Source organism: Pseudophryne corroboree, chromosome 7, assembly GCF_028390025.1.
Source record: "Pseudophryne corroboree isolate aPseCor3 chromosome 7, aPseCor3.hap2, whole genome shotgun sequence".
NCBI lineage: Eukaryota > Metazoa > Chordata > Amphibia > Anura > Myobatrachidae > Pseudophryne > Pseudophryne corroboree.
Genome location: NC_086450.1, coordinates 423,273,462 through 423,300,484, shown reverse-complemented (window position 1 = coordinate 423,300,484; position 27,023 = coordinate 423,273,462). Strand labels below are relative to the sequence as shown.

Sequence of the window (27,023 nt, the reverse complement as noted above, 5' to 3'; positions counted from 1 at the left end):
CAGGCTCATTCTACGGCTGGATTGCCGGTACCAAATTCGGTTAAGGCCCATTCCACTGGGAAGGTGGGCTCTACTTGGGCGGCTGCCCGAGGCGTCTCGGCATTACAACTTTGCCGAGCGGCGACTTGGTCGGGGTCAAACACTTTTGCTAAATTCTACAAGTTTGATACCCTGGCTGATGAGGACCTAGCGATTGCTCAGTCGGTGCTGCAGAGTCATACGCACTCTCCCGCCCGATTGGATGCTTTGGTTTAAACCCAATGGTCCTTACGGAGTCCCCAGCATCCTCTAGGACGTAAGAGAAAATAAGATTTTAAACCTACCGGTAAATCTATTTCTCCTAGTCCGTAGAGGATGCTGGGCGCCCGTCCCAGTGCGGAAACTCTGCAAGACTTGTATATAGTTGTTGCTTAAATAAGGGTTATGTTACAGTTGACATCGGTCTTGGACCGTTGCTGTTATTGTTCATACGGTTAACTGGTTTTGTATGATCAAGGTTATGTGGTATGCTTGGTGTGGGCTGGTATGAATCTTGCCCTTGGATTTCTAAATCCTGCCTTGTAGTGTCCATCTCCTCTGGGCACAGTTCTCTAACTGAGGTCTGGAGGAGGGGCATAGAGGGAGGAGCCAGTGCACACCCATAGTCAAAGTTCTTTTTAGGTGCCCTATCTCCTGCGGAGCCCGTCTATACCCCATGGTTCTTACGGAGTCTCCAGCATCCTCTACGGACTAGGAGAAATAGATTTACCGGTAGGTTTAAAATCTTATTTTTTGCAAAGTCAGCATTTCTAAAATCCAACACCTTTGTTTTTGTGTGACAGGAGTTGGATCCTAACTTTATACTAAACCATACTGCTTGATGATCACTGGATCCCAGGTGCTCACCCACATATATGTCTTATATCCTGTCATCATTTGTAAGAATCAAATCTAATATTGAGTCTTTGCGAGTGGACTTCCTCACCAATTGCTTGAGAGATGCTCCCTGTATGGAATTTAGAAATTTGCCACTTGTAGCTGAACTTGCAAAGGACCCCTCCCAATTTACATCAGGTAAATTAAAGTCTCCCATGATTATAACTTCTCCCTTTAAAGCCATTTTAGAGATGTCCGACAATAGGTTCCTGTCCAAATCCTGCCCCTGGCCTGGTGGTCTATAGATCACCCCAATGCGAATAATGTCCTTCTCCCCAGTTTCCGTGGTGACCCAAAGGACCTCAGTTTTGTCCTCAACATTTTGTATTAAAGTAGCATTTATGCTTTTTTTCACATACATTGCTACCCCTCCTCCTATTCTTCCCATTCTATCCTTCCTAAATAAATTGTATCCTGGTATAGCTATGTCCCAGTCATGATTCTCATTGCACCATGACTCAATAATTGCGACAATATCCAGGTTATCCCTTGTCATTATCGCAATTAGCTCTGGAATTTTGTCTCCTAAGCTCCTAGCATTTGCACACATAGCTTTAAGAATTTTGTCTGTGCATCTGTTATTAGTAGCCATGTCCAGACAGTACAAAAAATAACAAGTTTAAAGTTGAAATTACCTGTTTGGTGATGATGTTCAGTGTTTGTTTGTTTGTGCCCCCCCCCCCCCCCTCCCAATCAGGAATCACACTCTGTCCTTTACACCACGACTACACCTCACTAAATGAAAAGATATAGTACACCTGTACACAAATGGCCAAGTGGTCAAAGGAGGTAAACACCAGACAGCATGCAGTAATAAAACTGTTTCACTGAACAACTTCCCCACACATGCAATACCAATTACAAGCAATTCATCACATCAAGAACATACATGAGTTTGCATAATAGAGAACTGTAGTGAGCAGATTGGGGATGTCTTTTCTTAGTTTAAAAGACAGATAATATGCATAAGATGAACTACATACTTTTGATGCATTAAGGCAGTCCATATGTCATAGTTTTGGTGTGTTGTTTTCCTTCTGTTCTCCTTCGGTTTAACGCAGGTATAACGCTAATATTATAATAACACTTTTATGTCAGCACTTGTATGGAAGCACTCCCAGCCGATAGCTTCCAGCCGTATACTAGACTTTAAATAGGAACAATTTCCATGTGAATGCAATGATTGCAAACTCCTCCCCCAATACAATCCCACTTCAAACTAAGGCAATAAATTAACTTACACAAAAAGCATTACATACCAATAAGGCAGCCAACTAAATCTTTACAGAGTTAAAAAAAAACAAAAAACAAAAAAACTCTTTCTCAATGTACCTAAACCATGCAATCATGGTATTCATTTGAGATAATCAGCAGATGCAGTACAACTTGCTGGTATTTGTAGTTCCACGAATCGTACCTGTTGAGGACAAGTATATATAAAACGTAGCAAAATTACAGCACTCAGTAATAATCAAATAAAATTGACATGGTGGTGCAGGGTCCTGGAAATTGATACAGACACTCACTTTTGCAAAAGAAAAGAAAAAGAGACCAGCACTCACGTTTTTATGATGAAAAGAAAAAAGGGGTTTATTCCTTACAGAAGAAACATCTGGACATGATCCTAGTACTACAGCCCGATGGCCGTTTCAACTCTCCGTGGTTTTCGCCCCTGACGAAAACCACGGAGAGTTGAAACGGCCGTCGGGCTGTAGTACTAGGATCATGTCCAGATGTTTCTTCTGTAAGGAATAAACCCCTTTTTTCTTTTCATCATCAAAACGTGAGTGCTGGTCTCTCGTTCTTTTCTTTTTCAAAAGTGAGTGTCTGTATATAAGTTTATGTATGTGTGTGTATATATATGTATATATATGTGTATATATATATATATATATATATATATATGTATGTATGTATGTATATATATATATATATTCGGCGCTTTGTCGCAAACTGCTTTGACAAATGAAGCTGCTGCTGAAATTAGGGGTAGTCAATCCCTCAAACAGAAAATACAAACAAACAATACATATAGCAGCGCTTTTGTTGATGAAATGTCACATCTGCATATTAAGTAAAAATAGAAATTTATTTGCATAAAATTGGGCTTCCAAATATTATAATATAATAAGAAACAATATTTGAAAAATTAAAAACGACCACACCAAGTTGGGTGTCTGTAACCAGCACAGTTCAAAGATCCGTTCCCTTTATAGTACCTCCCTGTACGCCACTTTGTAGAAAGTCTTGGTTTGGATAGTTCTTATTTCAAAGAGATATCTGAGTCACTGGAGGGTTAAGTGTCCTGGAATAAATTGTAACCAGAGCTATGACCCTAGATGGTAAAGTCCAAAATACAGATAGATGACTCCATAAATGGGCGTCCCATTGAAGGAGGTTGGTCCGGAAAATGCTGAGTGCGGTTCCCAATGCGGTCTGTACAACTGACGCGTTTCGCTGCGCCTGGCAGCTATTGTAACTGCTTCCCATCTGATGGAGCATGCTGAGGTTTGCAGTTTCACAACACCTGGAGAGGCGCAGGCTGTCCGCACCTATCCTATCAGCTGTAGGTAAGACATCCTTTTGTCAAACCCATGCTTAGTGTTAATTGCACACGTTGCCATGGTCACTGGTGAACCAGGCACCATAAAATCAGGTTTTTCCCTAAAACATGGACGATATGTGAAGACTTGGACACTGTAAATCTTGAAAGGGAACTGTCAAATTCTTACTGTCTTTGGGGGCAATTCAATTAACTGCAGGACTTTCCGTATGGTTTTTACGCTCAGGTTAAGTAGCCAGAGCTATTGAATTACTGCCTACAGTTAACTTGAGACTAGCCCTATGGATGCACTTAATGTGGATTTCTGCTTACACCCTCCTAAGGTGCGAACAGAAATCTGCATTAACTAGTGCTTTCCGGGACTAGTAGTGGTAATTGCATAGCTCCAGGAACTTAATTAGCGAACAACGGCTTACTGTGCTGAAACACAGTAATTGCATCGCTCCGGGAACATAACCAGGGAACGGCGGCTTACCATGCTAAATAATTGAATAGTTCCAGGCACTTAACCTGGGAGCTAAAGCCCAGCGGGGTTAAATTCAGTTGTTTAATGGGAGCCCGCTGGCAGCAATTCAATTCTGCTGCCGTATGGGCACGCATACTGGTGGCGCTGACATTTCTTCTCGCAGTGCCTCCATGTTGATAAGAAGAAATATGTAAAAAGTGACCCGAAGCGCCCAGCACTTGTCTTTTCCTGTTTTATGTGGCTAAACCCGGTGTGTCTAGACGCGATAAGCGCGGTAAACAAGAGCAATTTAATAGCGCCCCCCCCTGATATCCTGTCATTTTAATCAGGAGACTGGGCACGCAAAACAATTGAATCTCCCCCTTTGTGTTGCTGGCAGCATTTTGCGCTGCTAAACATGGTGCTTTTGAGCATGTGAGAAGTAATGGGTGCCCAATCGGAGCAACAATTAAATTGCTCTGACGGGTGTCCATTGCTATGGGTGCTCAAAAAACAATTAAAGTGTCCCCTTACGGGGTATAGAAAAGTACCATTTCTGAAGAGGATGTGTGCGTTTTTACAAATACGTAATCAGTTAACCATAGGTAAGACTGACCCATGTGTATTATATGTAAAGGATGGCAAGTTACTGTACAAATAGGCTGCAGAATATCCCCATGCTGATTTTATGTCTCCGATTTTAAACCTTTGGCTTGTGCCAGTTCTTTGATATCATTGCATTTACTCACTAAGCATTTATGCTGACAGGCCAATGACAATGGGGTTGATTCAATTCAGCGACAGTTGAATAGCGCCGGGAGCTATTCAATACAGCGCCAAGTGACACCAATTGTCGGGAATTCTTCTCTCAACCCCGTGGGATGAGAGAGGAAATCCGACAAAAGTGCTGCCGCACGGCCGGCGCAAGGCTGATTTTGTCAGGACTCAGCATCGCGGGGGGAGTTAAGTCGGAGAATGCCCGTTCTCCCGACAATTCAACCTGTTAAGTCCACGAGAACGGGCCTTTACCGACTTAACTTGAGCTGAATTGAATAGCGACGGGAGCTAACTCCCGGTGCTATTCAACTGTCGCTGAATTGAATAGACCCCAATGTGATCCCACAATTCCTGCTATGTGTACAGTGTATCATAACAGGCCACTAGAAGTTACACTGTGTGGTGCAGTTTACAAAGCAGCTTCTATAGTAAGCACCGATAGAACCAAAAATGATATGCCTCAAACACATGTTTATTTTCATTCAGTGGTTTCCACAAGCTTGGGAACCTTTTGTATTCATCAATAAAAAGCCAAAATATTTGTGTTACTCAATGATCAAAAGCCTCATTGTCACTGGGAGTTCTCTAATGGCGGCGTATGATAAGGACTGGAAATTTCCACTCGGTTGGGATAAGTATGAGGAAGACTACAATGTAGCCTGATGTCCTATTCTGTAATGTGCTGGGAACGTCAATGTTATGTAAACGCTTCCCTCTCTGCAGTGCCATGCGGGCGCTGGGTGCAGCATATAACTGGGTGTTCTACGTAAAGCGTTTGCAGAGTTTTTGTACGTGCTAGGCTGATAAGAATCCAGAAAGTCCTTTCATTAGGTCATACTCCTCCATATGGAGCAATTGAATGCTACTATACATATACAGGATCACAGAGTGCCTGTGTGATACTACCTTGTCTCAATGCTTTGTTTCCTCTTTATGAAAATAATGTGCTTTTTCTTTTGTACGCTTGACCCTAATAGGCCGGGAACGTGGAGAGAGCCAGTCAACCCTTACTATGTCAACACTGGGTATGCTGTGGCGCCTGCCACCAGTGCCAACGACAGCGAGCAGCAGAGTATGTCCAGTGATGCAGATACCATGTCTCTAACGGACAGCAGTGTGTAAGTACAGAAAGCCGCCTATTTGTAGCAGGAGTGGGTGATTCCAAATCCGCCTGGAAACACGCCATTCCCAACCTCGGTCCTCAAGGCATACAATTGTTTTTAAAGCCGCCATAATTAATGGTCACCCATTGTTGCAATGCAGTTGTTTTGGGCACCCTTTTAATTATCGCGCTTATTGTGCCCAATTAGGATTTAGCCGCTTAAACTGCGACTAAACTAATGGATGCAACAGAGACGAGTGCGGTTTGGGCGCCCAAACAGGCATGTGACTGCTGCGCTAACGGGCGTCTGATAGGAGCAACAATTTAATTGCACTCATATACGCCCAGTAGTTTAGCTTGCCCATAAAAACAATTGAATTCCCCCCTAACAGTCCAGGTGACTTAATTAGTACCTCAGTTGTTTTGATTTAATCATGTGTGCTGCTTCCTGGGTATCCCTAAAACATGTCCTGTTAGTGTGGCTTGAGGACCGAGTTTGGGAATGCCTGTCTGGTCCATACTGGCTTGATAATACGGTGCAGTTATTTGTCGGCTACACATTTATGCTGTTAATCTAGCACCCTCCGCCACACGGAACCCAAGGTATCCTCAGGAATAATGAGTATCACCTGTAGATCTATCGCGTTATCACTAGACGATATATCGGCCATTTGAGCAAGCGGCCAATATATCAATAGCGGGTGGCGGGCTTAGGCAAATCATGTCTGTGAATGATATATTTTCAGATATAACAGCGCAGCAGGCCACATGTACATGTAGTCTGCTGAATATCAGTCCATTTGCTGTGGGGGGGCGATGTCACAGCTGGGTGCGCAAATTCACATGCCTGCCCGCCTGTGTTGTGAAGACCGACATATTGAGAAGCCAATCGGCAAGTGTGTAAGCTATCCTGCGCCGGTCACTCTGTTGGCACAGCGGTGAGTCTGCCGTCATGTTGTGTAACGGTGTGTACCCAGCCTTAGTCAAGTAACACACCTGTGCCCCAGCTTGATGGTCTGGAAAGCGTGCAGGGTTAGGGTTCCATGAGGACTGGATTTGAGAAAGAGTAGGCAAAGGTCTAGCTTGCCCTAACAGTAAAACTGTAGCAGGATATGCTGGCATGTGTAGTTCCACAGGTTGCCTGCCCCTGCTGTAGTGTGTGAACGCTTGTTTTGGGTGGTGCTGTTTTAATACCCATTAGTTCTATAAACAATTCAATGTTTCAGGACCTAGTTACTGTTTTTGCGACATGAAATTGTTATTATCTAGATCAAATCTAATCTGTGTCTCTTTTTTATACAGAGATGGGATTCCACCGTATAGACTACGGAAGCACCATCGCAGGGAAATGCAAGAAAGTGCCAAAGCAAATGGACGTGTGCCACTACCTCACATTCCAGTAAGTATTAAAGTTCACTAAAGCAATTGTTAGGAGCGCATTACAAATGATCCTTAGTGACGTGTGTCAGGTTTTGCTTTGTGCATTGTGTGCTTCGGCAGCCTGGAGGGATTGTCTTCCTTTGTCCGGCGATTACTGTGAGATGCTCCCGGCTTGTGCAGTGTTCTGCATAAAGGACAACAGCAGCGGTGTTACTCTACTCCCCGCAGCTAGCGCAGTGATACATCACAGGAGATTTTCATGGCTGGAATAGTGATCTATCACAGGAGACCTTCAGATTGTGTACTGTCATCACAATACATTCATGACTGGGATGGTACATCAGACTCCTAGTCTATTTCCATGATTAAAGTAATACAAATCAGAACCACCTTCCCAGATGAGTGCTGTGTGGGAAAATGCTTCCCAAATGCTGCAACCACCAATTTAGCTACACCCTGGGATTACCCTGCTGATGTTCTAACCAATGCGCCTTTCCTGGGATATCCAATACTAGCATTTACTATCAGGTTGGTGCTTTGTGTGTATCATTAGTGTAATCTGTGTAACCCACCATTCCAGCATCTGACATCCGATCCAGAACCCTGAGCACAGCAAAAACATGGTTTGCTGTCTTCTCACACGCTGCTTCCTGCAGGCACGTACCCCAGTGCTGGAAGATCCTGTCACACAGCCTCTGCTGGGTATATCTGCTTAGTAATGATGATCCCTGTAGTGCGTTGGGGGGAGCCATTGCTGATAGTGACCTTTTGCATAGTTAGCACACAAGTACAGGGAGGCCCCGATCTTGTATACTGTACATTTGGCGTCGCAGCTCCTGTTGCACAATTGCACCTTCTTTAATTGTAGAAGAGATTCTTCCCATTTTTTTTTTTTATGCAGTTTGTTTTTAGTTGCTCGTATTTAAACCCAATGATTGCAACATTCAGCCATGGTTTTTTAAAGCCCCGGATTTCTGATATGTTTCTGTACAGTAAGGATCATCCAGCATCCATGTTGTTTTAGTATTTGGTCGGCTGTAAATATTACATCCAGGTCATTCTAGATTCCAGAGCGATCCGTTCTTTTTCAAGTCAACCATGCCGTTGTGAATGGGGGCTTTTGTTTTCCGGACCCGATTCATTGGCTTTCAGCTATCTTGTGTTTACCCAGGGGATTTGATTAATCCATCTCTCTGCACTATTTGGTTGCCCTCTTTAAGGGTTTCTCCAGGTTATTTTTGGTTCCGGGTTTTATTGATTCATATACTTTACCCTAGATCATTTTTATTCTTCTTGTAATCCGTACTCACCTACTGCATGTGTGCATTATATATTATAAGCCAGCACAGTGATACTAAATCATTTAGGAATGATGCTCCGTTGTTTTTGGAAATCTACTTAAAACTACACGACTCCATTAATCTGCGTCGTCTGCATGTGAGGAAGCGTTAATGAAAGCTAATGAAATTCAAATCTGAAGAGCATTCATCCCCATCCCCCACCCCTTTTAATTAATGCGCGCCTTTCAAAAGCTGTTTCTACTTTTATAGTTTTTAAATGGTCAAAACACCAAATTGGGGGTGGAATTCAATTGATTTTCGGGTGCCCATCAGAGCAGTTGAATTATTGCTCTGATCTGGTGCCTGTTACTTTTTGAGTGCCCAAATAGACCCTATTTAGCCCTTGCTCCTAATTCCATGTAAAGTCCTGGTTAGTGCGCCCAAACCGCAGACTTTGCGCACATTTCTTCTCGTTACTGTTTCTTGGAAAACACTGTAGCGTGTAGTATTTCGTACGCAGCAGCGGCCGCACCATGCATGTAGCATTTTAAATGGCAAAAGCTGCTTGTGCATTCTTATCGCATCATTTTGTGAATTGGATGCATTTTAATGGAAAAAGTCGCACAAAAAATGCGATCAATGATACCAAGTGATGCACGAGAAGGCCTGGATGTCGGTGCACACATCTGTTTGTTTTTTTGTTCTTTTAACTAAAGTATATACATGGTATAGCGTTGCATGGTTTTCTTATTGGTGTACCCCAAGTAGAATTTTTTTAACATTGTTGCCAGTTTAGCAAAATGTAATAGTTTTCAGGTATTTCATTTTCTCTCTCTGGTGTAAGCTACAGGCTGTGTTTGCACTTAATGAAAGAATGAAAAGTTCAGACTTCCGCATTCTCGTTTATTGTTTCCCCCAGCGTACATATCACATACCAAAGGATATTCACGTTGATCCTGAAAAATTTGCTGCTGAGCTTATAAGTCGCTTGGAGGCAGTTCTGAGAGACCGTGAAGCAGAACAGAAGTTAGAGGAGCGACTTAAACGCGTGAGAGCTGTGAGTATCTGTCCAACCGAGGGGTCCGGGATACATGTCCGGCTGTATAAGCCTGGTCTCACAGTCCCCCCTGCCGTTATATCATCAGAGTGCTAGCAGTATGTTGGTTTATCATGTCCCTTTTACAAGGTGAATGCTAATAAATAATTTTCTCCATCAAAGGAAACAATCCTTTGCTCTACTCAAGGCATGTCAAACCTCGTGGCCCTCCAGCTGTTGTGAAACTACAAGTCCAAGCAGGCTTTACCAGCATACCTTCCACTGATCAGCTGATAAAACATGCTGGGACTTGCAGTTTCACAACAGCTATAGGGACACGAGTTGGACATGCCTGATCTACTCCAAATGGCTTCACTTAAATTATTCAGAACGCTTTTATTGGCAAATGAAATGATTGTTCTTCATGTAAGCGGCGCGCTGTTACTGTCTCTGGTCAGTTTCAACATATACGTTTGTAGGGTTTATCCTCATACATCTAGTTTCTCTTTCATCCACTAAGGGACACTGGAGTGAATACACTGGGGTATAGCCGGTGGACGAGTGGAGCCGGCACTAGAAATTACTAGTTGGCTCCTCCCCCTCTATGCCCCACAGGAACACAGTTTTAGATTAGTGCTTGTTTAACACAGTTATGATTATAAATATATTTCTCTGACGTCCTAGTGGATGCTGGGACTCCGTCAGGACCATGGGGAATAGCGGCTCCGCAGGAGACAGGGCACAAAATTTAAAAGTTTGACCACTAGGTGGTGTGTACTGGCTCCTCCCCCTATGACCCTCCTCCAAGCCTCAGTTAGGTTTTTGTGCCCGTCCGAGCAGGGTGCAATCTAGGTGGCTCTCCTAAAGAGCTGCTTAGAAAAAGTTTGTTAGGTTTTTTATTTTCAGTGAGTCCTGCTGGCAACAGGCTCACTGCAACGAGGGACTTAGGGGAGAAGAAGTGAACTCACCTGCGTGCAGGATGGATTTGCTTCTTAGGCTACTGGACACTAGCTCCAGAGGGACGATCACAGGTACAGCCTGGATGGGTCACCGGAGCCGCGCCGCCGACCCCCTTGCAGATGCCGAATAGAGAAGAGGTCCAGAAACCGGCGGCAGAAGACGTCTCAGTCTTCATGAGGTAGCGCACAGCACTGCAGCTGTGCGCCATTGCTCTCCGCACACTTCACACCAGCGGTCACTGAGGGTGCAGGGCGCTGGGGGGGGCGCCCTGGGCAGCAATGTAATATACCTATTCTGGCTAAAATATATCACATATAGCCCCTGGGGCTATATGGATGTATTTAACCCCTGCCAGGTTCCAAAAAAACCGGGAGAAGAAGCCCGCCGAAAAGGGGGCGGGGCCTATTCTCCTCAGCACACAGCGCCATTTTCCTGCCCAGCTCCGCTGCGAGGAAGGCTCCCAGGACTCTCCCCTGCACTGCACTACAGAAACAGGATAAAAACAGAGAGGGGGGGCACTTATTGGCGATATTTATAATATTTGAGCTGCTATAAAGGGAACACACTTATTAAGGTTGTCCCTATATATATTTATAGCGCTTGGGTGTGTGCTGGCAAACTCTCCCTCTGTCTCCCCAAAGGGCTAGTGGGGTCCTGTCTTCTATCAGAGCATTCCCTGTGTGTCTGCTGTGTGTCGGTACGTGTGTGTCGACATGTATGAGGACGATGTTGGCGTGGAGGCGGAGCAATTGCCTGTAATGGTGATGTCACCCCCTAGGGAGTCGACACCAGAATGGATGGCTTTGTTTATGGAATTACGGGATAGTGTCAGCACGCTACAAAAGTCGGTTGACGACATGAGACAGCCGGCAAACCAGTTAGTACCTGTCCAGGCGTCTCAGACACCGTCAGGGGCTGTAAAACGCCCTTTACCTCAGTCGGTCGACACAGACCCAGACACTGACACTGAATCCAGTGTCGACGGTGAAGAAACAAACGTATTTTCCAGTAGGGCCACACGTTCTATGATCACGGCAATGAAGGAGGCTTTGTATATCTCTGATACTGCAAGTACCACAAAAAGGGGTATTATGTGGGGTGTGAAAAAACTACCGATAGTTTTTCCTGAATCAGAGGAACTGAATGAAGTGTGTGATGAAGCGTGGGTTACCCCAGATAGAAAACTGCTAATTTCAAAGAAGTTATTGGCATTATACCCTTTCCCGCCAGAGGTTAGGGCGCGCTGGGAAACACCTCCTAGGGTGGATAAGGCGCTCACACGCTTATCAAAGCAAGTGGCGTTACCGTCTCCTGATACGGCCGCCCTCAAGGATCCAGCTGATAGGAGGCTGGAGAATACATTAAAAAGTACAGTGATCGCACTGAGCCCCCTAAAAAGTGGGTCCCAGGGACCCCTCACTTTTGAAAATTGGGGTCCAACCGGTCCTTTTCTGGGTCCCATTGGGTTAAAGGCTCTTATTGATCTTAATCTTATTTGGACACCACAAAAAAGAGTTGCAAGGGGGGGGGGGGGGGGGGGTTGGGGTGACAATGCAGCTGGGTTGTGTAGCATGCAGGACACCCTGCACCAGAGCTGTAACTAGACATTTTGGTGCCCTTTGGCAGAAAGTGAATTGCTGCCCCACCTCCAAGACCCCAGCATATAGGCAGTTGCAAAAATTTAGGGGCGTGACTTCATGGGGAAGGGGCGTGGCCACATAATAGTGCCAATTCACATTACGCCACACAGTAGTGCCGCTTATACACATTGCACCAAGTAGAACCTCCTATACACACTGCGCCAGTTAGTGCACGTTATACATATTGCTCCAGATAGAACACATCATACACAATGCGACAGGTAGAGCACGTTACACACATTGCGCCAGATAGAGCACGTTACACACATTGCACCAGATAGAGCACGTTACACACAATGGGGTCGATTCTATTCGGCAACTAATGAATAGCGCCGGGAATTAGCTCCCGACGCTATTCAATTCAGCAACTAATTACCTGCAATTGTCGGGAATTCTTCTCTCATCCCCGGGGGATGAGAAGAGAAACCCGACAAAAGTGCTGCCTCGCGCCGGGGAGTTAAGTCGGAGAATGCCCGTTCTCCTGACAATTCAACCTGTTTTGTCGGCGAGAACGGGCCATCGCCGACGTAACTAGTTGCTGAATTGAATAGCGTCGGGAGCTAATTCCCGGCGCTATTCATTAGTTGCCGAATAGAATCGACCCCAATGTGCCAGGTACAGCACGTTATACACATTGCGCCAGGTAGAGGATCACTTACACATTGCAGCCACCACCTCAGACTCCCACTACTTGATGTGCAGGCTAGAGATGGTGTAATATGGCCAGGGAGAGAGAGAGAGGGGACAGGATCCAACCTGCTGTTGCTACTGGCTACTATTACATGTCTCCCTGCAGCTCAGCCTCTTGGGCTCCATGAGCTGAATGTTCAGAGCAGCCCTCACCCCTGGCTTGTGCCTAGCCCTGTCCTATGCTGGGAGCTGGCTGCACACAGTAATAACTGTATGGACACTGCGGCCCTCCCCCACCACCTCCGAGCTCCGTGCACAGCCTAATAAATCAAGCAGAGGCTGCCGCTGATCTCCATAAATCCCGGGTGGTAAGGGAAGTGTGTACAATGAGAGCTTCGTGATGGATTACATAGAGAGGATCAAGGACGGACTTTGCTAGGGGATGGGAACACTAGCACTGACGTGCGGACACTAGCACTGACGTGCGGTAGTGCACTGTAGCCACCCTTTCCCTCCTTCACTGCCAGATCCTCCTGTGCGGTGTGCGCCTGGAACATACTCCCCAACCCCATCCCCGCTGCGCTTACTGAAGCATGCAGGATTTCAGAGGTGCGTGGCCCCCCCTCCCCCATGTGATTCATATCTAAAACAGCGCGTCAGCCGATCAGAACTGCAGCAGCGCCAGCACTGAACAGGCTGGTAGCTGCTGGGTTATGAATACACACTCACAGACGGTCACTCACTGTCGCGGCCAGAGCGCCAGGGAAGAGTCAAATACATTTTTTCTGAATGGGTGTGTCCCTGGGGACGCGCTCCACTCAGATTGGCTAGAGGTGTAATGATTGATGTCTCCCTTGACCAAGAGGCTCCTTCTCCACATATTTAGTTCTCTCTGCAGCCGGACAAGGTAGAAATCAATCATTACACCTCCAGCCAATCCCAGTGGAGCGCGTCCCCGGGGACCCACCCATTCAGAAAAAGTGAGTCCCTGGACCTTCATATTGGGTAAAATACGCGCTATGCCGCGTTTTTGCGATCACTGAAGTATATACACACATACGGGTGTTATACTGAGACCAGCAATCGCCTCAGCCTGGATGTGCAGTGCTGGCGTGGCTTGGTCGGAGTCACTGTCTGAAAATATTGATACCCTGGATAGGGACAGTATTTTACTGACTATAGAGCAGTTAAAGGATGCATTTCTTTATATGCGAGATGCACAGAGAGATATTTGCACTCTGGCATCAAGAGTAAGTGCGATGTCCATATCTGCCAGAAGAAGTTTATGGACGCGCCAGTGGTCAGGTGATGCGGATTCCAAACGACATATGGAAGTATTGCCGTATAAGGGGGAGGAATTATTTGGGGTCGGTCTATCGGATCTGGTGGCCACGGCAACGGCCGGAAAATCCACCTTTTTACCCCAGGTCACCTCCCAGCAGAAAAAGCCGCAGGCTTTTCAGCCGCAGTCCTTTCGTTCCTATAAGAACAAACGAGCAAAAGGACATTCCTATTTGCCCCGAGGCAAAGGAAAGGGTAAGAGACTGCAACAAGCAGCTCCTTCCCAGGAGCAGAAGCCCTCCCCGGCTTCTACAAAGGCGTCAGCATGACGCTGGGACCTTACAAGCAGACTCAGGGGCGGTGGGGGGTCGCCTCAAACATTTCAGCGCACAGTGGGCTCACTCGCAGGTGGACCCCTGGATCCTGCAGGTAGTATCTCAGGGTTACAGGTTGGAATTCGAGAAGTCCCCTCCTCGCCGTTTCCTAAAGTCTGCTTTGCCAACGTCTCCCTCCGACAGGGCGACGGTATTGGAGGCCATTCACAAGCTGTATTCTCAGCAGGTGATAGTCAAGGTACCCCTCCTACAACAGGGACAGGGGTATTACTCCACGCTATTTGTGGTACCGAAGCCGGACAGCTCGGTAAGACCGATTCTAAATCTAAAATCTCTGAACCTGTACATACAAAAATTCAAGTTCAAGATGGAGTCACTCAGAGCAGTGATAGCGAATCTGGAAGAAGGGGATTTTATGGTGTCCTTGGACATCAAGGATGCTTACCTTCATGTTCCAACTTGTCCTTCACACCAAGGGTACCTCAGGTTTGTGGTCCAAAACTGTCATTATCAGTTTCAGACGCTGCCGTTTGGATTGTCCACGGCACCCCGGGTCTTTACCAAGGTAATGGCCGAAATGATGATCCTTCTTCGAAGACAAGGCGTCTTAATTATCCCTTACTTGGACGATCTCCTGATAAGGGCAAGATCCAGAGAACAGCTGGAGGTCGGAGTAGCACTAACCCAAGTAGTGCTCCAACAACACGGGTGGATTCTGAATTTTCCAAAATCCCAACTGATCCCGACGACACGTCTGTTGTTCCTAGGGATGATTCTGGACACTGTTCAGAAAAAGGTATTTCTTCCGGAGGAGAAAGCCAGGGAGTTATCCGATCTAGTCAGGAACCTCCTAAAACCAGGAAAAGTATCTGTGCATCAATGCACAAGAGTCCTGGGAAAAATGGTAGCTTCTTACGAAGCGATTCCATTCGGCAGATTCCATGCACGAACTTTTCAGTGGGATCTGCTGGACAAATGGTCCGGATCGCATCTGCAGATGCATCAGCAGATAAAATTGTCCACAAGGACAAGAGTGTCTCTGCTATGGTGGTTGCAGAGTGCTCATCTGTTAGAGGGCCGCAGATTCGGCATACAGAACTGGGTCCTAGTGACCACGGATGCCAGCCTGAGAGGCTGGGGAGCGGTCACACAGGGAAGAAACTTCCAGGGCGTGTGGTCAAGCCTGGAGACGTCTCTTCACATAAATATACTGGAGCTAAGAGCAATCTACAATGCTCTAATCCTGGCAAAACCTCTGCTTCAGGGTCAGCCGGTGTTGATTCAGTCGGACAACATCACGGCAGTCGCCCACGTAAACAGACAGGGCGGCACAAGAAGCAGGAGGGCAATGGCAGAAGCTGCAAGGATTCTCCGCTGGGCAGAAAATCATGTGTAAGCACTGTCAGCTGTGTTCATCCCGGGAGTGGACAACTGGGAAGCAGACTTCCTCAGCAGACACGATCTGCACCCGGGAGAGTGGGGACTTCATCCAGAAGTCTTCCACATGATTGTGGTCCATTGGGAAAGACCAATGGTGGACATGGTGGCGTCCCGCCTCAACAAAAAACTGGACAGGTATTGCGCCAGGTCAAGAGACCCTCAGGCAATAGCTGTAGACGCTCTGGTAACACCATGGGTGTACCAGTCAGTGTATGTGTTTCCTCCTCTGCCTCTCATACCAAAAGTACTGAGAATTATACGGCAAAGGGGAGTAAGAACGATACTCGTCGCTCCGGATTGGCCAAGAAGAACTTGGTACCCGGAACTTCAGGAGATGCTCACGGAAGATCCGTGGCCTCTACCTCTAAGACGGGACCTGCTTCAGCAGGGACCGTGTCTATTCCAAGACTTACCGCGGCTGCGTTTGACGGCATGGCGGTTGAACGCCGAATCCTAAGGGAAAAAGGCATTCCGGAAGAGGTCATCCCTACCCTGGTAAAAGCCAGGAAGGAGGTGACTGCACAACATTATCACCGCATTTGGAGAAAATATGTTGCGTGGTGTGAGGCCAGGAAGGCCCCGACGGAGGAATTTCAACTGGGTCGATTCCTACATTTCCTGCAAACAGGATTGTCTATGGGCCTCAAATTAGGGTCCATTAAGGTTCAAATTTCGGCCCTGTCGATTTTCTTCCAGAAAGAATTGGCTTCAGTTCCTGAAGTCCAGACTTTTGTAAAAGGAGTACTACATATACAGCCCCCGGTTGTGCCCCCAGTGGCACCGTGGGATCTTAATGTAGTTTTGGATTTTCTCAAATCCCATTGGTTTGAGCCACTCAAATCGGTGGATTTGAAATATCTTACATGGAAAGTAACCATGCTACTGGCCCTGGCTTCAGCCAGGAGAGTGTCAGAATTGGCGGCTTTATCGTATAAAAGCCCATATCTGATTTTCCATTCGGACAGGGCAGAACTGCGGACGCGTCCTCACTTTCTGCCTAAGGTGGTTTCAGCGTTTCACCTGAACCAGCCTATTGTGGTGCCTCTGGCTACTAGCGATTTGGAGGATTCCAAGTTGCTGGACGTTGTCAGAGCATTGAAAATATATATTTCAAGGACGGCTGGAGTCAGAAAATCTGACTCGCTGTTTATACTGTATGCACCCAACAAGCTGGGTGCTCCTGCTTCTAAGCAGACGATTGCTCGTTGGATTTGTAGCACAATTCAACTTGCACATTCTGTGGCAGGCCTGCCACAGCCTAAATCTGTCAAGGCCCATTCCACAAGGAAGGTGGGCTCATCTTGGGCGGCTGCCCGAGGGGTCTCGGCATTACAACTCTGCCGAGCAGCTACGTGGTCAGGGGAGAACACGTTTGTAAAATTCTACAAATTTGATACCCTGGCTAAGGAGGACCTGGAGTTCTCTCATTCGGTGCTGCAGAGTCATCCGCACTCTCCCGCCCGTTTGGGAGCTTTGGTATAATCCCCATGGTCCTGACGGAGTCCCAGCATCCACTAGGACGTCAGAGAAAATAAGATTTTACTTACCGATAAATCTATTTCTCGTAGTCCGTAGTGGATGCTGGGCGCCCATCCCAAGTGCGGATTGTCTGCAATACTTGTACATAGTTATTGTTACAAAAAAATCGGGTTGTTATTGTTGTGAGCCGTCTGTTCAGAGGCTCCTACGTTTGTCATACTGTTAACTGGGTTCAGATCACAAGTTGTACGGTGTGATTGGTGTGGCTGGTATGAGTCTTACCCGGGATTCAAAATCCTTCCTTATTGTGTACGCTCGTCCGGGCACAGTATCCTAACTGAGGCTTGGAGGAGGGTCATAGGGGGAGGAGCCAGTGCACACCACCTAGTGGTCAAACTTTTAAATTTTGTGCCCTGTCTCCTGCGGAGCCGCTATTCCCCATGGTCCTGACGGAGTCCCAGCATCCACTACGGACTACGAGAAATAGATTTATCGGTAAGTAAAATCTTATTATATAAATATATGTGCATTAACACCGTTATGGCCAGAGCACATATCAGTCTGTTACAGCACAATGGGGCAGATGTATTAGGCCTGGAGAAGTGATAAAGCACCAGCCAATCAGCTCCTCACTGTCATTTTTCAAATCCGCAATGATTGGCAGGTGCATTATCACCTTGCGCTTATCACTGCTTTATCACGTCTTTATCCCTTCTCCAGGTTAATACATCTTCCCCCAAAGTCACAGACGTGACTGCGGCAATAACGCAGACACGTGCGCTGCTGTGTCTGATCTAGAATGAGGCCCCACATCCCCTACCATCTCTCTTCCGGTTGTCCCAAGAGTTGCCAGACATTCTCCGCGGTTTGCACCGGGAGCTCCTCTGTCGCACGTTTGACGATTGACAGCCCACACTCCTCTAGTAATACAGCTGAGACTGTCAGTCATTTATGGAAAAAGCTGAAGTAAACTCCAGGTCTATGGTTGGCGGGGGGGGGGGGGGGATTGTAGATACAGTAATTGATTGAATTGGTATTTGTGCGGTAATGAATAGCTCCCAGTGATCCTGTTTTTGGGGTTTTGGTGCTATAGTAAAGGAGTCTCTGCATTTAACTCTTGGAAATGCTTTCAAGTGCAACTGTTCCGTGTGCTCCAAACATTACAGCAAGGTTCATAAGAGCACCAGGCTGCTGTATCTCTGTCTCCCTGCTGAATAAGCTGACCTTTAACATTCAAGATGTAGTTCATCTATTATTTAAATGCCACGCAACCTCTTCTTGCTCACACATATATGCAGGTGGCTGGATCGATGCTAGTACTGCAGTGGTTTGTGTGCATGTTGTAATCTCTAATCTGCAGTAAACAAGACAGTACACATGAATTTGTTTTTCAATTTGTCTATTTGCTTGGGTCAAAATAATAATGATAATAGTAAAAAAAAAAAAAAAAATCAAATCTATTTGACAAGGTCAGACAGCAACAATAAATTCTTGAGTCGACCTGTGCTACAACGGTGCCATCTAGTGGCCGGTTGTATATACGCTATCCCATACATAACACTGTAAAACAGTGACTATATGAGCTGTATTGTGAAAGAATGGAAATATGTAAAGAATATTACTATGAATGAACAAATGACTCTTCCCCCTTATTGTTAACACAGGAAGAGGAAGGGGACGATGCTGATGTCTCGTCCGCACCCTCAATGGTTAGCCACAAGTTGCCTTCAAGCCAACCTGTGCATCATTATGGTTCCCGATATTCCGAGATGGGTTGTGCGGGGATGCAGATCCGAGATGCCCACGAGGAAAATCCAGAATCCATTCTTGATGAACATGTGCAACGTGTCATGAAAACTCCAGGTTGCCAGTCACCGGGCCCTGGTCGCCATTCTCCAAAGCCACGCTCACCCGATGGAGGCCATCCGGGCAAGGGCCTACCCGTCTCTGTGGGAACAATGCAATCTGGACACGGCAAGCATTCAGCCAAGTCTGGGTCAAAACTAGAGGCGTCCAACCTGTACCATAAACACACCTATCACCATGTTCACCATCACAGCGGGGTGAAACCTAAGGAACAGATTGAGGCTGAGGCCACACAAAGAGTACAAAGCAACTTTGCCTGGAATGTAGAACCTCACAACTATGCAACCAAATCCCGTAATTATGCAGAGAGCATGGGGATGGCTCCCAATCCCATGGATTCTTTGGGCTACAGGTAAGTGTCAGACGCAATCTACAGTTTAAGATGCTTTCCATGTCACCTGAAGCCTCTTTGGGGTCGATTCAATTCGGCAACAGATGAATAGCGCCGGGAATTAGGTCTCGACGCTATTCAATTCAGCTAAAGTTAAGTCGGTGAATGCCCGTTCTCGCCGACTTAACAGGTAGTTTTGTCAGGAGAATGGGCATTCTCCGACTTAACTACCCGCGGTGATGCTGATTCCCGACAGAATCAGCCTCGCGTGGCAGCACTTTTGTCGGTTTTCTTCTCTCACCCCCCGGGGGTGAGAGAAGATTTCCCGACAATTGCGGGTAACTAGTAGCTGAATTGAATAGCGTCGGGAGCTAATTCCCGGCACTATTCATCTGTTGCCGAATTGAATTGACCCCTTTGTATAACGCTAATGTGGAAGCGATTCTAAATACAGTATGCCTATTCAATGCCCCCCTTTGTGATGCCGCAGTCATTTTTTACCACAAAGTACATGGTTATATTTCCTTGTATTTCACTACGCAGTGTTCACTCTAATGCCGCAGCATAGCGCGGGCACTGTATCATTTATAGCTCCGTATAGTGTGGCGTGCATGCAGAAAAATATGAATGCTAAAACATTCCGTTGTAAATGTTGCTTCATCATGGCTTTGCTTTTATAATATGAGCCGGTATCCAGCTCCATCAGCTCACAAGGAGCTGGTGACATTGAAGGGTAACGCACGTTGCTTCCTCCAGGGCTGCACTTTAAATAAACTGTACCTGACGTGCATTTCATTGGCTGCAGCCCGATGCCAGGTCCTGAGAAATCCTGGCGGCTATTTTATTATTATTCATTAACGTTTACTTAATAACGCCAGCATGTCCAGTTGCGCTTTTACAAGTGGGAACAAAAGGGTCATAGAACAATATCAGGTAGCAACAGACAAAGAGGTAAGCCATAAAATAAATGTGTGTGTGTGTGTATGTGTGTATATATATATATATGTATATGTGTGTGTGTGTGTGTGTGTGTGTGTGTGTGTATGTATGTGTGTATATATATATATATATATATATATATATATATATATATATATATTTAGAGATGAGTGGGTTCGGTTGTACTCTGGTATTTCGGGTTTTGCTTATTGGCTATCCAAAACGCGTGACATCCGTGATCCAATAAGATGCCGGTTCGAGCCTCGAGTAAAACCGAACCATATACACACATATATATCTATATATATCTATATATATATATATATATATTTCTCTGACGTCCTAGTGGATGCTGGGAACTCCGTAAGGACCATGGGAATAGACGGGCTCTGCAGGAGACTGGGCACTCTAAAGAAAAGATTAGGTACTATCTGGTGTGCACTGGCTCCTCCCTCTATGCCCCTCCTCCAGACTTCAGTTAGAATCTGTGCCCGGCCAGAGCTGGGTGCTCCTAGTGGGCTCTCCTGAAGTACCTTTTGGCAATAAAAATACATAGATACAGTCTGGAACTGTATATATGTAAAAACCCCCGCCATTTTTTTTACACAGAAAGCGGGACAGAAGCCCGCCACTGAGGGGGCGGGGCCTTCTTCCTCAGCACACCAGCGCCATTTTCTCTTCACAGCTCTGCTGGAAGCAGCTCCCCAGGCTCTCTCCTGCAGTATCCAGGTACAAGAAGGGTAAAAGAGTGGGGGGACACATAAATTTAGGCGCAAATAAAACATATAAGGCAGCTATTGTGTAATCACTTATTATAAGTGAAAATCCCTGTGTTATATAGCGCTGTGGTGTGTGCTGGCATACTCTCTCTCTGTCTCCCCAAAGGACTTTGTGGGGTCCTGTCCTCAGTCTGAGCATTCCCTGTGTGTGTGTGCAGTGTGTCGGTACGGCTGTGTCGACATGTTTGATGAGGAGGGTTACGTGGAGGCGGAGCAAGGGCAGATAAGTGTGGTGTCACCCCCGTCGGGGCCGACACCTGATTGGATGGATATGTGGAAGGTCTTAAACGACAATGTAAGCTCCTTACATAAAAGGTTTGATGACGCTGCAGCCTTGGGACAGCCGGGGTCTCAGCCCGCGCCTGCCCAGGCGACTCAGAAACCATCAGGGGCTCATAAACGCCCTCTATCTCAGATGGTTGACACAGATGTCGACACGGAGTCCGACTCAAGTGTCGACGATGATGAGGCACATTTACAGTCTAAAATGACCAAGGCCATCCGATACATGATTATTGCAATGAAAGATGTATTACACATTTCTGAGATTAACCCTGTTAATACCAAGAGGGTTTATATGTTTGGGGAGAAAAAGCAGCCAGTGATTTTTCCCCCATCTGATGAATTAAATGAATTATGTGAAGAAGCGTGGAGTTCCCCTGATAAGAAACTAGTGATTTCTAAGAGGTTAGTGATGGCGTACCCTTTCCCGCTAACGGACAGGTTACGTTGGGAAACATCCCCTAGGGTGGACAAGGCGCTGACACGCTTATCTAAAAAGGTGGCCCTGCCGTCTCAGGATACGGCCGCCCTAAAGGAGCCTGCGGATAGAAAGCAGGAAGCTATCCTGAAGTCAGTGTATACACACTTTGGTACTCTACTGAGACCTGCTATTGCTTCAGCCTGGATGTGTAGTGCTGTAGCAGCATGGACAGATACTCTGTCAGACGACATAGATTCCCTCGACAGGGATACTGTTTTACTAACCCTGGGCCATATAAAAGACGTCGTCTTATATATGCGGGATGCTCAGAGGGACATTTGCCTGCTGGGCTCTAGAATTAATGCTATGTCCATTTCTGCCAGGAGGGTCTTATGGACTCGGCAATGGACAGGAGATGCTGATTCTAAAAAACACATGGAGGTTTTGCCTTATACGGGTGAGGAATTGTTTGGGGACGGTCTATCGGACCTCGTGTCCACAGCGACAGCTGGAAAGTCGACTTTCTTGCCTCAGGTTTCCTCACAGCCTAAGAAAGCACCATATTATCAAATGCAGTCTTTTCGTTCTCAGAAAAGCAAGAGGGGCAGGGGCGCATCCTTTCTTGCCAGAGGCAGGGGTAGAGGTAAGTAGCTGCACCATGCAGCCAGTTCCCAGGAACAAAAGTCCTCCCCTGCTTCCACTAAGTCCACCGCATGACGTTGGGGCTCCACAGGCGGAGCCAGGTGTGGTGGGGGAGCGTCTCCGAAACTTCAGCAACCAGTGGGTTCGCTCACAGGTGGATCTCTGGGCTGTAAAAATTGTATCTCAGGGATACAAGCTGGAATTCGAAGCGACTTTCCCCCGCCGTTACCTCAAATCAGCCTTGCCAGCTTCCCCCATTGAAAGGGATGTAGTGTACTGGCGGCAATTCACAAGCTGTACCTCCAGCAAGTGATTATCAGGGTCCCCCTCCTTCAACAGGGAAGGGGTTACTATTCCATAATGTTTGTGGTACCGAAACCGGACGGTTCGGTGAGACCCATTCTAAATTTAAAATCCTTGAACACTTATATAAAGAAATTCAAGTTCAAAATGGAATCGCTCAGAGCGGTTATTGCAAGCCTGGAAGAGGGGGATTTTATGGTGTCGCTGGACATCAAGGATGCTTACTTGCATGTCCCCGTTTACCCACTTCACCAGGAGTACCTCAGGTTTGTGGTACAGGACTGTCATTATATTTTATATATATATATATATATTGCGCCAGGTCAAGGGACCCTCAGGCGATAGCTGTGGACGCCCTAGTGACACCGTGGGTGTACCAGTCGGTATATGTGTTTCCTCCTCTTCCTCTCATACCCAAGGTACTGAGAATAGTAAGAAAGAGAGGAATAAGAACAATACTCATTGTTCCGGATTGGCCAAGAAGGACTTGGTACCCGGAACTGCAAGAAATGCGCACAGAGGACCCATGGCCTCTGCCTCTCAGACAGGACCTGCTGCAACAAGGGCCCTGTCTGTTCCAAGACTTACCGCGGCAGCGTTTGACGGCATGGCGGTTGAACGCCGGATCCTAGCGAAAACAGGCATTCCGGATGAAGTTATTCCTACGCTGATAAAGGCTAGGAAGGACGTGACAGCAAAGCATTATCACCGTATATGGCGAAAATATGTTGCTTGGTGTGAGACCAGGACGGCCCCTACAGAGGAATTCCAGCTGGGTCGATTCCTGCACTTCCTACAGTCAGGGGTGACTATGGGCCTAAAATTGGGGTCCATAAAGGTCCAGATTTCGGCCCTATCCATTTTCTTTCAAAAAGAACTGGCGTCACTGCCTCAGGTTCAGACGTTTGTTAAGGGAGTGCTGCATATTCAGCCCCCTTTTGTGCCACCAGTGGCACCCTGGGATCTTAACGTTGTGTTGGATTTCCTGAAATCCCACTGGTTTGAGCCACTTAAGACCGTGGAACTAAAGTATATCACGTGGAAAGTGGTCATGCTGTTGGCCTTAGCATCGGCTAGGCGTGTGTCGGAATTGGCGGCTTTGTCATGTAAAAGCCCATATCTGATCTTCCATATGGACAGGGCAGAATTGAGGACTCGTCCCCAATTTCTACCAAAGGTGGTATCATCGTTTCATTTGAACCAACCTATTGTGGTGCCTGCGGCTACTCGGGACTTGGAGGACTCCAAGTTGCTGGACATAGTCAGGGCTTTGAAAATATGTTTCCAGAACGGCTGGAGTCAGGAAGACTGACTCGCTGTTTATCCTGCATGCACCCAACAAGCTGGGTGCTCCTGCTTCGAAGCAAACTATTGCTCGCTGGATCTGTAGCACGATTCAGCTGGCTCATTCTGCGGCTGGATTGCCGCATCCAAAATCAGTAAAAGCCCATTCCACAAGGAAGGTGGGCTCTTCTTGGGCGGCTGCCCGAGGGGTCTCGGCTTTACAGCTTTGCCGAGCGGCTACTTGGTCGGGTTCAAACACCTTTGCAAAGTTCTACAAGTTTGATACCCTGGCTGAGGAGGACCTTGTGTTTGCTCATTCGGTGCTGCAGAGTCATCCGCACTCTCCCGCCCGTTTGGGAGCTTTGGTATAATCCCCATGGTCCTTACGGAGTTCCCAGCATCCACTAGGACGTCAGAGAAAATAAGAATTTACTCACCGGTAATTCTATTTCTCGTAGTCCGTAGTGGATGCTGGGCGCCCGTCCCAAGTGCGGACTTTCTGCAATACGTGTATATAGTTATTGCTTAAATAAGGGTTATTGTTATGAGCCATCCGTTGAGTGAGGCTCAGTTGTTGTTCATACTGTTAACTGGGTAAGGTTATCACAAGTTGTACGGTGTGATTGGTGTGGCTGGTATGAGTCTTACCCTGGATTCCAAAAATCCTTTCCTTGTAATGTCAGCTCTTCCGGGCACAGTTTCCCTAACTGAGGTCTGGAGGAGGGGCATAGAGGGAGGAGCCAGTGCACACCAGATAGTACCTAATCTTTTCTATAGAGTGCCCAGTCTCTTGCGGAGCCCGTCTATTCCCCATGGTCCTTACGGAGTTCCCAGCATCCACTACGGACTACGAGAAATAGAATTACCGGTGAGTAAATTCTTATTTTATATATATATATATATATATATATATACATATACATATACATACAGAGAACCCTGCATTCTCCTTGGCAGCTTCATTCACCTTAATGCTTTAGTATACATCTGAATAAACAATGGGGTTTTGGTTTATGTATTGTACAATGCATGTAAGCTTGCGGCCCACTCCACGGGACCCCATTTCTCCGCAAGTCCTACTCAAACTTTCACATAGATTTTTTAGGGACCTGGCTACTTCTGTCTCATAGGGGAAAATGTGCTTACCTGGTTTAAAGCTTACCTGCCACACTTTGTACATTTCATAAACCAAAACCCCCCTGTTTATTCAGATGTATACTAAAGCATTAAGGTGAATGAAGCTGCCAAGGAGAGTGCAGGGTTCTCTGTATATGCATATTTGAGGTCGGTGGTCACAGTCCACCGCACCCCAACCTAGGGATGGGGAGTACATGAGTGCATCCCTCTCCTGGGAATGGCGAGCGCAGTGGATCCTTGTGTGTGTGTGTGTGTGTGTGTGTGTGTATATATGTGTGTATATATATATATATATATATATATATATATATATATATATATATATATATATATATATATAGGGAAAGAACCGAGGCGGCACTCAGAGACTTATAACAGCAATCATATATTTGTGCAAATCATATCAACGTTTCGGAGACCTGGTCCCCTTCTTCAGGATAACATAAGTGCCAAACATGTGTGTTTAAATAGACAAGACAAACACTTACCCCCTGACCCCATCCAATCTACAGCTGCAGCGTGTCCGTCTGGCCGCCCTTGCATGACTTCCGCCCGGCTGCTCGCGTCTCGGCGGAACCGGAAGTGATGTCACAAGTGCGAGCCGCGTTAACATGGCTACCACTCGAGGCTTTACTCGCTGCCCGAGTGTCATGCCCTGGCCGCGTCACTCAAGCTACCTCCAATGTGTCAGCCGATCCCACGAGATCTAGAGCCCTGGCAAGGAAGACATTTGCGTTACCATAGAAACGCTGTCGACTGTGCAATACAAACAAGAAGAAACAATAAAATGGGTGACATGTTAAGATGACTTTTGACGGTCAATAATGCATAAAAACATCAATCTAAAAATATTAGTGCAAACTCTATTAAACATACACTTAAGGACATCTAAAACTGCAAACAGAAAAATGCACACCTATAGGTCCAAATATTAAAAAACAAAGAGAACCTGCTGAATGTGACAAAAATTCTAAAAAGGGCACCTTTTGTATGGCAGCTGAATTTAATGATAATGCCTTGTATTTTAGGAATAAATTATTAGTGACATCGGCACAGAGCCCCCCAAAAATGAGTTACATTAAACATGGAGTCGGTAAACTAGGACCTAACCACATTCACAAAAAGTTGATTAATCCCAGATTGTCATTAAGCCCCCCAGGTTTCAAAGTGTTAAGCCTATGGATCCACATGGACTCCAACTGTAATAATTTGCGTCCCCGATCACCCCCCCCCCCCCCCCCGTATTGATATAGATAGATATATATATATATATATATATATACATACATACACACACACACACACACACACACACACACACACACACACACACTCACTCACTTTCAGTTATTCATATAGCGCATACATATTCTGCAGTGCATTACATATAGTTGCCCGGTCACATCAGTCCCTGGCCCAGTGGAGCTTACAATCTATATTTCCTACCACATGTACATGCTAGGGTTCATTTCTGTTAGGAGCCAATTTACCAACCAGTATATGTTTGGAATGCCCAGAGGAAACACACAAGCACGGAGAGCATATAAAACTCCACATAGCGTGGTGGGAATCCAAAACCTCAGTCTGTGAGGCAGTAGTGCTAACCATTACAACAACTGTGCTGCCCAATGAAATCATTTTTCAACAGTTGCTGATAAAGTATCCAATCATTGTGCCTGTGAGCAATTGTCTGTCCATACAGTCAGAGAATCCAGACATTAGCCTGAAGTGTTAGGATATGTTAGCATAGGCTACGGAAATGTGCAGTTGCCACTA

The 27,023-nt window shown here is 46.3% G+C and overlaps 1 protein-coding gene across 2 annotated transcripts in view; it reads left to right on the top strand.

Moving 5' to 3' along the window:
- The window catches only part of AXIN1 (axin 1), a 117,034-nt gene that overhangs the window by 71,542 nt on the left and 18,469 nt on the right, over positions 1-27,023 (top strand). For both annotated transcript variants that reach the window (XM_063934819.1, XM_063934820.1), the window contains exons 3-6: positions 5,678-5,818; positions 7,105-7,201; positions 9,382-9,519; positions 18,928-19,481. In XM_063934819.1, the coding sequence (XP_063790889.1) occupies positions 5,678-5,818; positions 7,105-7,201; positions 9,382-9,519; positions 18,928-19,481 (930 nt within the window). The remainder of the gene's footprint in view (positions 1-5,677; positions 5,819-7,104; positions 7,202-9,381; positions 9,520-18,927; positions 19,482-27,023) is intronic.